Here is a 12,869-nt window from a genome sequence, read left to right on the forward strand (position 1 = left end):
CAGTAATAGCAACAACACCGATGATAACTATGACAATACAACGGTAATTGCGGGGAAACAAATCAAAACCTGAGAGCATAGCATTCAAAGCGCATATGTAACCGACTAATATTAACCAAGTACTGCACTGATGGTCACAAACCTATTCTGCACCACTCTGCCAAAATTAGGTCCATAGTAAGAATCTAAATCCAGATCCAATACAAGCGTTTCGCCACTTTATTAACACAGAGTACTGCAACGCACGTTGATTTGTAAATTTTGATTTATAAATTTAGAACATGCATAGTAATAATACAGCCATAACTCGTGAAATGGTTTCCCTATTTCACGACTTATGGCTGTATTAAATTAAACCCATAAAATTAAACCTATAAAATGACATTTAAAAAAAACAGCAAAAGCAGATTTAGAAATAATTAATACATCTTAAGCAATATCATACCTGCTTAAACATGTTCGAAAAGGAGTAAGATGAAGCATTTGTATATACTTATCTATTCCTACCCCATATACTTATCAATTTAAATATTTAAGAACATATCTATCTATGCATTAAATACAGAACACAATATTCTAATCTACAATTCATTGTATTATTCAATATATTTACTGTGTTCATTTGACTAAATAATACTCCTTAACCCTTATTTTCCCCAGTATTCCTACTGTACATTATTATTTTAACATGTTTAGAATGTTTTAGTTACCTTACAGCAGAAATGTTGGCTACACGTTTCTAGGGCGGGTCAAGTCATCGGTTATCTCAAAGTCAAGTGGTAAGTCATATTGCAGGACAGAAGAAAATAATTTATAATTTTAGATATAGTGATGGGAAAATGAAGATTCATGAACCACTTGCAAATGTTTCACTCCTCTAGATAATACTCTTGCTTTAAAGATGGAATGGGAATTTATTACATTTCCACTGAAAATATCAAGCCAAATGCTGGTGGGCTTATCCAGGGCTATACAGATTTATTACAGGGCTATAGCACCACCACTGCTGCAGGATTAAGGTAAAATTTGTATCTTACTTTTTTGTTCATGCTGCCCCCACACTAACTCTGCTGCAATTATAAATAGTATCATGTCTCTGACGATGAGTTCCATTGCCACCTACTGTGGCGGGTGTGCAATTGCACTTCATTCTAGTACAGAAGAAAAAAAAGTTCCCTGAGGTCACATGCACCCCCCCAAAATATTTATATAAATTTGAGTGGTGTAGTCACTTTGTGCGATACAGTACATACCTGCATGTGTATAATCTGGTTCTGTGGTGTGCAATTTGCAAGTATGTGAGTAGAATTTCCCCATTCAGGCCTAAGTACAGTATAATAAAGTACATCCAGAGCCATCTTATTGGACGATAGGTAGCCTTCAAGTTTCATCCTCACTAATGAACCCGTTATTGTCGGATTATGAAACTACCTTCTAAATTAAACATTAAGATTAGACCAAAAATATTACAATAAGTTTCTTAAAAATAAAAAGACTAAAATGCAAACTAAAGAAGTTAAACAAGTTTGTTCCAACCATTTATTTAAGATATTTTTCAACTGAAATGGTCTTCCAGAAAAACAAGTACAGAACATAATGTATAATGAGGTCTATTAGCCTCAACTCTTATTTAAATTCTGTTGATTGGAATGACCCATCAGCGCTTTTTGGATTCCTGTCTGGAACATCTCCACTCCCTCCGTTGGATGGAAGAAAGGTAACGTCGATGGAGAGGTGATGGTAAAGGTGTAAAAGGTACGAGTGTTTCCAGATTTACATTGCAAACAGAATAAGGAACGCCACCATCAGACAGAAGAGACCCATTGCCTCAGATAGAGCAAAGCCCAGGATGGCGTAGGAGAAGAGTTGTTGCTTTAGGGAGGGGTTCCTGCAGAGAACAGAGGAGATTTTTGTGTCAGGTTTACCATCAACAAAATTATGTTTATGAGAATATTCATATTCCAAATAAGGGTTTAGTCTCCAATTTCAGACCATTTTATTGTGTCTCCATTTCCATGTCTGGTTACCATTTTAACAAGCAGTGACCAAGTAATTGTGGTATAATTGGTCCTGCAAAATTAAGTCATGTACCAACTAATCTCATGTCAGGTTGATAATTCCGACAAATTTTTACATGACTTTTCATTTTGTAACTAAATTGACATTTTGTGAAAGAGGGTTTACTTAAAATGTTTTGTTGAAATTGTACACCTACCTGTATTACCATCTGGCTTTCACTAGGGGGAAATAGTTGAAAAGTACTGTTATTACTTATTTACAGTTGTTTTACATTTTGGTCAGTTGTACAATAGAGAGCGGGGGGGGGGGGGGGGTCGACCAGCCAACCTTCTGTTTACTGGACGAGCAGCTCTACACCCTGAGCAACGGTCGTCACATGCCACTTGTGTTTATATGTGTCGTGGCGGCCGTGGCTTAGGGCGTAAATACGGTCGTTCAGTAACCAGAAGGTCAGCTGTTCGATCCCTGCTCTCCCCAAGTCATGTGTCGTCGTGTCCTTGGGCAAGGGCACTTCACACACATTGCCTCCAGTGCTATCCACACTGGTGTATGGAAGGTGCGAATGTTTGGTGGTGGTCGGAGAGGTCGTGGGCGCACACTGGTAGCCACGCTTCCGTCACCCTCCCCAGGGTAGCTGTGGCTACTTAAGTAGCTTACCGCCTCCAGTGTTAATGTTCGAGTGCATGAATAATGTATCAATTCCATTGTAAAGAGTCTTTGAGTGCCTAGAAAAGCTCTATATAAATCCGATGCATTATTATTCTTATAAATCTTTAAAACATCCAATTAGGAATGTAGTGGCTGGCTGATGTGACAACTTGACGATGAGTTGAATTAAATGTTTACTCCACATGCGTGCGCGCGCACACACAAAGTTCAATCAGTCTAGATCATGGATCGCCACTTCTCGGTTATTGATTAATGTGAACAGCTAACTTCTGAAATAAATGTGTTCAAATTACCTGCAAGTAATACTCTTTATATCAATCCATGTAAAGAAAATTATGAAGTTAACGATTTCTCACAATAATGACTATAAATGATTTGACAAAGTACAACTAGGAATGATCAATATGTACTGGTAACACTGGTGTAATGGTACTTGAAGAAGTGAGTTAGTCTAAAATATCCCATTTTTAAAGTAGTCCAGAAAAACATCCTGTTTAAGATACAATAAAATGTAAGAAAAAAAAAATCAGTTTTACTTGCTCACAATAATAAAATCATCATGACTTGATTGACTTCAGCAGTTTGTAGTTATTACTGGTAACACAAGCGGCCTGAAGTCATGTGAAATTAGTTTGTCATGAGACAAATATACAGTAAAAATAATGTTAAATAAAAGTGAACAATAATTGTGAAAAACAGTCACTATTAGATCTCAATATTGTTTTAGGCCAAATCTTAAAGTGCATGTCTCCATTCTACCAGCCTAGCTACTAAAAAACAAACAACAAAAAAACAGATCATGTAGGTAAGTGTGAAACCGGCGGCGCCCACTCCAGGGATCGAAACCACACGGCAAGTAGTCTCTGGTGTATGAGCACGATGTGCTCCGGTTGAGCTAAAACTCCGGAATGCTGTCGCCGCTCAGGACATTATTTGAAGGATCATTCACCGTGTTTTTGACCCGCCCTACTCTGCCTACAATTGGCTCATCAGTCCTTATGCGTAAAATTAGCCAATCTAATCAGCGAAAGAATCGCCTACCAGCCAATTAGGCAGAGAAGAGCGTGGGCCATGGCTTCATCATCCTCACTTATTCCTGAACGGTACGCATCAAGGATGATTTAGAAGTGGGTCGATGCAAAAAGCGAAGTGCGCATCTCGGCAGCGCTGTGCATTATGGGTAGGTCGGCTGGTAGCCTGCTACCAACTTGTCATTGAAAATTAATGGAGTCTAACAGGGGAAGTGCTAAATTTTGACCATTTCAACCGTTGGAAAGTTAAATGTTTTTTATTGAATATATTTTAAACATGAATAGCATGTCGTTACCGACTATCCTCTGCCGGGACACGACAGTTAAGCCTATTTAAGTGCTTATTATTTGGCTTATTATTTGATTGAATGTGTGCTCTTTACCGGGAGTTGGACCGAGGACAACACCGGGACTCGATCGAGTTGGGTAGGAGCTTTCTTCACTTAAGGGGTCAATTGGGGTTAAAAGCAGGTTCTTAAATGACTCACTCCATTAGTTTGGTTACACGTACGTCCACTAGCAAGCTTCGTGATGCTTCTGTCTGTTCCCTCGCTTTCAGGATATTGACAAAATAAATGTGTTAAAAATAGAAAAATATAAAAATAATAATAATTGCCTCTTATACGTCACTTTGGATCTTTCTTTTCTGTCTGGAAATTGGGAAGAGTTAACAAAGGTTTACAAGCGTACACCTATGTCATTGCAATGGTGTTTTTTTGCCGATAAACTCCATTAGGACAGTTAAGAATGGCACCAAGTGCACCTGTCGTTTTATCACTTAAGGCTGAAAGTTGTTTAAATAATGCTTGCAAGCTTTAAGGTGTGCAGTTACGCAAACACTTGCAGCACTCCATTCGGCGCCATTCAAATGACGGCTTTGTAGGGTAGGATTTTTTTTATTATTGATTTTTACGCATGCGCAAACGTAATGCACACTTCGCTTATACTGAGGATTTAGAAGTGGGTAGATACAAAACTGACTGAAAAATAAGTGGTGAGACCGCTGTATACCACTGCACGTATACCTGGATTCACAGTTCATCCTCCTAACCCAGAACCTAAAGCCTCTACAGTACACCCTGAAATGGAAGTCAGTCCTCAAGGTATAGCTTCCTTGGTAAATTTCTGGCTATTCTGGATCACAACACCATTTAAAATGTTACTTTATAATCAAGAAAAACATTTATTTCTTTGACAACCCAAAAAACCTCCACCTGGTTTTCTCTCTGCGAATTATTGTAATTTTATATATGTGCAGAAAGCCAGCTATTTAGGTGCACATTAGGCCAATGTTGAAAAAGACTAACACTGTCAGATTCAAGCGGTTACATGCCTTTTAAAAATTATTTAGCGTGCATTTAAATGTACCAGGTTTAATTACATTATCAGAGGGCCAGGGCGAGAACCAAGAACGTGTAATGTCTTGTGAAAAATATTACCTAGCATAGCCAATGATGAGGCTACCAAAAACTGTTCCGATTCCAGCTCCGGAACCAGCAACTCCCACTGTGGCAGCACCAGCACCAATGAACTTTGCAGCAGTGTCAATGTCCCGGGAGACTGCACTGGTCTGGAAAGAGCGGGTCACGACTCCTGACTGACTTACTGGCAACAGGACCTGGAGAGGACGAGATAAGGAAGTGGAGAGGGGAAAAAGGGAAATCTATATTTGTGAACACATTTTAACTAGAAAAACTTTTTCTAATTATGCCGCTCACTGGGCTTCTGAGAAGTCAGCATAACATTCAACCACAAACAAAATTTTATCTTAAGGCAAGAGAATAAATAAATGTTAGTGACAAAATAAAATATGTTCATTTTTGGACTTAATAGTAAATATTGAAAATTAATGAATAAGGCAAGTGAAACACCACACGTGCGTTTCCCTAACCTTTTTTGAGCAAAGTAGCCATTTTACATGTCAATATCACAAAAATTATCAATATTAATGATGATCTCAAATTTACTTGGCATGAAATGGCCGTCCGGGTAATTGCACACAAAGTTGATACTTGCAGAAAGCCATGACTTCTGTGTCTTCCATCACTAAATGTCACTGGCATTGCAATGTGAACACATTTATTTGTAATCAATAAATTGAAGTGAAGCGTAATAAATTTACCATAGCACCCCTGATCTCTCACGTCACACTACCTTGAGGACTAACTGCACTAGACCAGTAACTCGTACAACTTTGAGCATGAAAATTATTTATAGGTTAATATAAGCATTAACACACTGGCGCATTAACAATTTTGACAATTACCAAAGTTACTTTAGGGTAGCAGTTATATAAGCATCACATTGAGTAAGGATCTAATTGAAGTTATTTATCAATAGCCGAAGAAGAATCTAGTATATGTACAACCTATTTCCACTTTTAGCAGAATGTGTAAAAGTACTTCCTCCTCGCCCAGGTGAATGACGAAGAGGAAAGTAACAGCCAAGTGGTAACTTTAAGCGGCTACAATGTTTTGTTTATTTAAATATTTTTATAATGTTTCACCACAGAGCCACCAAAGATTACAATAGCCAATGTGCTTAGTGTTTACATAAAGTATCATTACATTCATATAAATACATGTGCATATTTAACTTTTATCCAAAGAAAGTTAGGTTTCTTATTCAAAATCTGCTTTAAACAATCATGTTATCAAGCTGTTTGACTTGCTGGTTTTTGAAGCACAAACACAGGAAGCCTGCTCATCTGTTGTTGGTCACATATCTTCCGCATATAGTGGATTGGCCTGATCACTCTGAATATACCTCACACCACAATCTACTTACTGTCAGGATCATTTTTGGAGCAGGGATGCTCAATAGGCAGCCCAAGTTGCCAAAATACCATTTCCATGTGGACTAAAGTTAGAAATGCTTACATTAAAAAATTATAAATAAATAAAATGCAGATACATTTAACAAATGTTTGTGTGGTCAAGGTCTAAATCAGAGACAATCCATCCACGTCACAGGTGTGGCATATCAAGATGCTGATGAAACAGCAGAAAACTAGTTGCAACATCATCTTCAGTTGAACAGATTGCCAGTGGAAAGTTTCATCTTGTGTACAGATCCTTGCAACAAGAGAACACGTCTCATACCAGTACCAGACCCCATCAAATGGGAGCATTTGCACACTCTGGTCGAAACTTCAACTCATGAAAAATGGGAGCAAACACCAGTGTTACCTTAATGTTTTATTTTTGTTCAGTGTATGATGCAACATTTTCATTCAAAAGCAATGTTTATCAATATGTTTGCAAGTTTTGAATTGGGGTGTGTACAGGTCTGCCTCAAATGTAACTACAAACCCAATTCCCAAAAAGTTGGGAGAGGTAGCAATAAGAGGCTGGAAAAGTCAATTGCACTTACACAAAATAAAAGAGCTGGAAGACCAGTTAACACTAATGAGGTCCATTGGCAACTTGATTGGAGTGTAAAAAGAGCTTCTCGGAGTGGCAGTGTCTCTCAGAAGCAAAGATGGGTAGAGAATCACCAATTCCTCCAATGTTGCACAGAAAGATAGTGGAAAAATATCAGAAAGGTGTTTACTAGCGAAAAATTGCAAAAAGGTTGAAGTAATCATCATCTACAGTGCATAACATCATCTAAAGATTCAGAGAATCTGTAACAATCTATGTGTGTAAGGGTCAAGGCCGAAAAATCATACTCATGCCCATGCCCATGCCCATGATCTTCGGGGCCTTAAACGGCACTGTACCGCAAACAGGAATGCTTACTGTAAGGGAAATCACAGAAAGGGCTCAGCAATACTTCTAGAAACCATTGTGGGTGAACACAAGCCACCGTGCCAGATGAAACTCTACAGTACAAAGAAGAAGCCATTTCTAAAGCAGACCAAGAAGCACAGGCGTTTCTCTGGGCCAGGGGTTATTTAAAATGGAGTGTGGCAAAGTGGAAACCTGTTTTGTGGTCAGACGAATCACAATTCGACGTTCTTTGTGGAAAACTGGGGCGCTATATCATACTGACTAAAGAGGACAAGGACAACCCAATTCGTTATCAGCACTCAGTTTATAAGCCAGCATCTGTGATGGTATAGGGTTGCATGAGTGTATGTGGCATGGGCAGCTTCCACATCTGGAAATGCATCATCAATGCAGAAAGGTACATTCAGATTGGAGAACAACATATGCTCCCATCCAGGCATTATCACTTTCAGAGAAGATCTTGCATTTCTCAACACGATAATGCCAGACCACATGCAGGACCAATTAAAACATCATGGCTGCGTAGGAAAAGGATCCGGGTATTGAAATGGCCAGCCTGCAGTCCACTTCTTTCACTTATAGAGCAATTTGCCGCATCATAAAGGGGGAAGGTGCAACAAAGAAAGCCCAAGACAATTCAACAGTAGAGAGACGCGTGTTAGACAAGAATGGGACAGTATTCCTATTTCTAAACTTCAGAAACTTGTCTCCTCAATCCCCAGACGTTTGCAGACTGTTGTAAGAAAAAGAGGGGATGCCTAACAGTGGTGAAAATGACACTTGTCCCAACTTTTTGGAGATTTGTTGACACCATGGAATTTAAAATAAACATTTTTCCCTTAAAATGATACATTTTCTTAGTTTCAACTTTTGACCTGTTTTCTATTCTGAAGAAAATGTTAAAATTTGGATATTTCACATAATTGCATTCAGTTTCTATTGACAATTTGTGTAGTGACCCAACCTTTTGGGAATTGGGTTTGTACATATGCGAAAAGAGGCAGGGAGTTAATTTTCTGAAAACAGCCATATGGATGAACCTAACCATGTAATTTGAAAGATTAAATGATAACATTTAAATTATGTTGCAGGTTTCAACCTGAAAACTTGCAATTCTTATTTTAAATTACACTAATTGATTTTGAGCAACAAAGCACAAATACCACTAACTCCACAACTGGCCATCACGGCACCGCAAACCTTTACGCTCATTGGAACACCTGCACAATAGAGGGGCAGAGTGAGCAGTGGTTCATTTGCATGAGATCGTCTCAAAACAAGTCAATTTCAAATAAGCTCTGAAAAGAGGGTGAAAGGTATGCTGTAATTCCTGACCCCTGAAATATTGTGGCAAGAAGGGAACCATTTTAATTTTTGAAGAAATTGCATAATATGCAGCTCACAAAAAGTTAGGGATATTTCATTTGTGTGAAAATGCACAATAAGAAAACTTTATTTGACCACTAAACCTATGAAGGTACATGGCAACTGTTTAATAATTTGAATCATTTAGCACAGCTTGCTGTTATCTAAAAAGGAGCCGGACAGCAAAATTCAATCTCGGCTTTTGATTCATGAATTGGCAAACATTGCTTAGTTCAAGTAAAAGCGATATTTAAACAGTCCTCATCACGCTGTTAACAGTTTGACATGATGAAGACAAATAAAAAAAATTATCGATTGTGGTTGGCAATTTAATGCACCAAACTGCTACATTAATTGGCAAGAGTAATTCGGTGATTAATTGTTTCATCCAACAGTGATAAGGCAATCAAATCACTATGTGTAAGTGAGATAAAAGATTTAGCTTCTTATACAAATTGACTTTATTGTGCTGTGAATGGATGGATGGATGGATGCTGTGAAGTTGTTCACATGGCGCAAGGGGTATGTCCACGCAGCAGAAAAAAAGCTTTCATTGCCATTAATAGAGCTTCCTTGCTTACGCTCTTGTCTCTGCTTCCACTTGTAGAATCAAGCATCCGGCCACCACAAGCTCACAGCTGAGCAAGGCGGAAAAGAAGACTGCCATGATCCAGCCAATGGTTGTCATTCCAACAAATGCTGGACTCGCCATTGGCCCAGCAATATGCAAAGGTGGGATGAGATGAGGGCTGGTACACTGCACAAGAGTTCCAGCACCATGACCAGAAATATGATATAAAAACATCTATACTTCCTGATCCTTGGGTATTTTGAAGAAAGCAAGCGGGAGTGCTGCCATACCATACAAAACTGGTCAATTTAGATTTGGTAAGTGGGTGCACATGATTACAACTCTTACCTGCTGCTGCTGCACTGTAGCTTCGGGTCTGTTCAAAATAGAGACAGAAACTGGCCGGGCAAGGACTCTGGACCCCCCACGCAGCTACATCACATTTAATACACACAGACACACACACACACACACACACACACACACACAAATATCATAATAATATATATCATGGCCATTTGATAATTATTTAAATGCAACAACCTTCCTTGGTAAAGTTTCCAAAATATTTTCAATCATGATAACTGATTTGTGACAAAAATTAAGCCTTAAGTGGCTTTTAGTCTCACGGTTCAGTCACTTTAAGACGTTAGAAATATGATTTCAATTACAAAATGTATACACTACATTTGAAAAAAATAATGATTTATCTGAAATTAGTTTAGATTTTTAATTGCCCGTCAGCAATCAGTTGAGAGCACTATTGATTTAGGTCCAAAACATTTGGAGTCTTCAAAATGTGCCAAAATAGAAAAAGCCAACAAGAAAACAGTAAGAATAACTTTTTATATGGGGCCATTTTTACAATTTATACTATTGTCAATTGTTGACTGTCTTTATTTGCATCTTGCCACTGAGCAGCTTGACATACTATAGAGAACAATAATCTTGTGCATTTAAATTTGAACAAATTTAGCTAGGAACCTTTACAAGTTGGGATAGGCATTTGACTTAATGTCCTTGACAGGCTAAAGAAAATGATCAATGAATCAATTGAATTAAAATATATTGACTGTATATTTATTTATTTATTAAAACCGAGGATTTCTGAGTGTTACCAAGTTGTTAGCTGATCTGGATGCCTTATTGCAGATCTCATTCACATCAACAAGTTGATGTGGGCTACAACACTTTATGCTTTACTACTACTTTAATGACCTCTGAATGTTTTCCATCTCAGCAGAGGTGTACACAGATTCAAATAAATCCAACAGTATGTAATTGGTCAGTTGATATACTTCAATGGGACACTTTATTAGCAGGCAACTGTAGCAACCACACTTCCAGTCTGCAGCTGATGAGGGGGCACCGCCCCAACATCTATTAATTATTATTTTACGGACGCAATATTAAACCGACTACCGTGTTTTTAATAGTATTGACACATACACAATGTATTCTTGGTCTAAAATTGTGGTGGTAGCTTAGCTCCCTTTAACAAGCTTGCCATCTTATATTTTCAGAGTGAACTCAAAAGGCTATGAGAAACATTCAGTAGAAATGTTCATGCCTACTTACCACAGCAGGAGAAGTGATAAACTTTGCACAGGTATACATGGCGGGAACCTAAGAGAATGAGACAATACATTGTAGCGTTAGCCAATATTACATACAGGGTCTTAGTATGGAACTTCAACAAGATACATCATTGAGTTACTGTATATCCAAAGGTATACAATATATTACTTTCAGCAGGCTATAGGAATTGGTTTGTGATTGCAGTTATGAGTTGGGATTGAACCTTAGGGGCTATACATGTACAAAATATGTAAATATTATCATGGGAAGGCAGAAAACTAATAACGTCAATAAAGTTCAGTAAGGATGACTGAAACCAGTGTCAATAACTAGTATGAAGTCTAGCAAAGTGTTGCTGGTCAGTTTCGTCCAAGAGGCTAATCCAATTGTCAACGGACTACTGCTTTGCTCAATTTGAGATCTAAATTCTACCGATGGAGCAGGGTAAAAGTGCTACAAGCTTCCATTCACTGGCGCCATTTCCTGAACCTTGGAGGACACTTCAACCTAATATGCAATCTGGTTCTCTGATTGGAATGCCAGCCTTAAATGTCAGTATTATATTCAAAACACTGATCCAACGTTAATCAAGACACTGACCACTTTGGTACAGGAATGGGACACACTGACGGAGCTAGCCAGTACCAGTGGCTAAGCTAATCACCGCACCTGAAGGTCAAAACGAATTACTAATTACCAGACATGGCCTAGGAATCGGTCACAGCGCAAACCCATCAAAACGACATCTACCGCGCAATGCAATGTTAGCAAAACTGATGATTAATTAATAATTTAACTGCAACAGCAATGTCTTTGCAGGAGCTGCCTGAACGAAGCGCGGAAGGCCCGCACAATCAGATATTTTACATCCAGTGACACTGACAGGCAATGCAAATAGGTCACGCTGTGACATTCGTGTGACCGACAATCGTGAAGAAAACCATTTTACATGCATGCACAATAGGGAACTATCTACTTTTTGCACATTAATACAAATAGCTGAGATGCGAATCAGCTGACATCCATTGGTTGGTACTATCTTTGAATGGCCGACATAGCTTCCGTGCTACACAGTGTAGCTCAGGCGTTTCCTGACTGCTCACAGAAGTACAAATGTAAAACAAGCCTGCATTAAAAATCAAATCTGACTACCCTCAGTGCATACATAACAGAGCATATATTACCGGATAGTCACGGTTTCGGGAGGGTCAGGTATTAGTTTCTCTGGCAAGATGCGGTAGTCAATGAACGTAGAACGCAAAAGACTGTCACCTTGTCATTTATAAGAATGTGTGTACGTCCTAATCGCCCATTGGACAGAGAATCTCAGCATCCAAGTAATATTTTACGTCATCATATTATTTCCGTTATTGTAGCCTATAAGAGAGGCGTTTGTTGATTCAGTAAGTATTTTATTGGTCAAATTCTATGTAGGTGGAACCGTGAACCCCGTAGACACTACTATTGGACAGTCTTGCCGGGGATGAAGAGGCCGACCTTTCAAACACATCCCGTGTCCTATAAGGCTATTGGATAATCGCTAGGATGTCCGGCCTTTTTTAAACTTTAAAATCTTTATTTGAAAGGGAAAAATACAAGCACAAAACCACATTCTGTAGACGCGATTTATTTTATTTTTTTCATTTGCTAGTTTTTAAAAATTTATTTTTAATTTAATTGTTTTTATTAATTTCACAGTTCACACTTTAAAATACAAAACAATTAATGCAAAACTCAACAAAACAAATACAAGTTTACTTCCAAAGGGTTATACATGAGTCGACAATAAGACATACATGTTTTCATATACTTCAGACTTGATACTTTCAAGGGAATATAACTCAAAGTATCTCATGTGTTGTTAAAACAAGTTTTGCAGTGAAATTTAAATGATCATTCTTAACA

At 38.3% G+C, this 12,869-nt stretch overlaps 1 protein-coding gene across 2 annotated transcripts; it reads right to left on the bottom strand.

The window, feature by feature from the left end:
• Nucleotides 1-1,525: 1,525 nt before the first annotated feature.
• On the bottom strand, nucleotides 1,526-12,287 carry atp5mc1 (ATP synthase membrane subunit c locus 1). 2 transcript variants are annotated; one of them, XM_086070469.1, is made up of 5 exons: nucleotides 12,237-12,287; nucleotides 10,965-11,012; nucleotides 9,735-9,818; nucleotides 5,159-5,337; nucleotides 1,526-1,888 (listed from the first exon to the last, which is right to left on the bottom strand). In XM_086070469.1, exons 2-5 carry the CDS (start codon nucleotides 11,001-11,003, stop codon nucleotides 1,774-1,776), a joined length of 417 nt encoding a protein of 138 aa, XP_085926595.1. In that variant the 5' UTR covers nucleotides 11,004-11,012; nucleotides 12,237-12,287; the 3' UTR covers nucleotides 1,526-1,773. The 2 variants fall into 2 exon arrangements, with proteins under 2 accessions (XP_085926595.1, XP_085926586.1); XM_086070460.1 differs by having other exon boundaries at nucleotides 12,149-12,287.
• Nucleotides 12,288-12,869: the final 582 nt, after the last annotated feature.

The sequence above is a fragment of the Leptonotus elevatus genome, chromosome 1 (assembly GCF_054856555.1).
Source record: "Leptonotus elevatus isolate MCC_2025b chromosome 1, RoL_Lele_1.0, whole genome shotgun sequence".
NCBI classification, from domain to species: domain Eukaryota; kingdom Metazoa; phylum Chordata; class Actinopteri; order Syngnathiformes; family Syngnathidae; genus Leptonotus; species Leptonotus elevatus.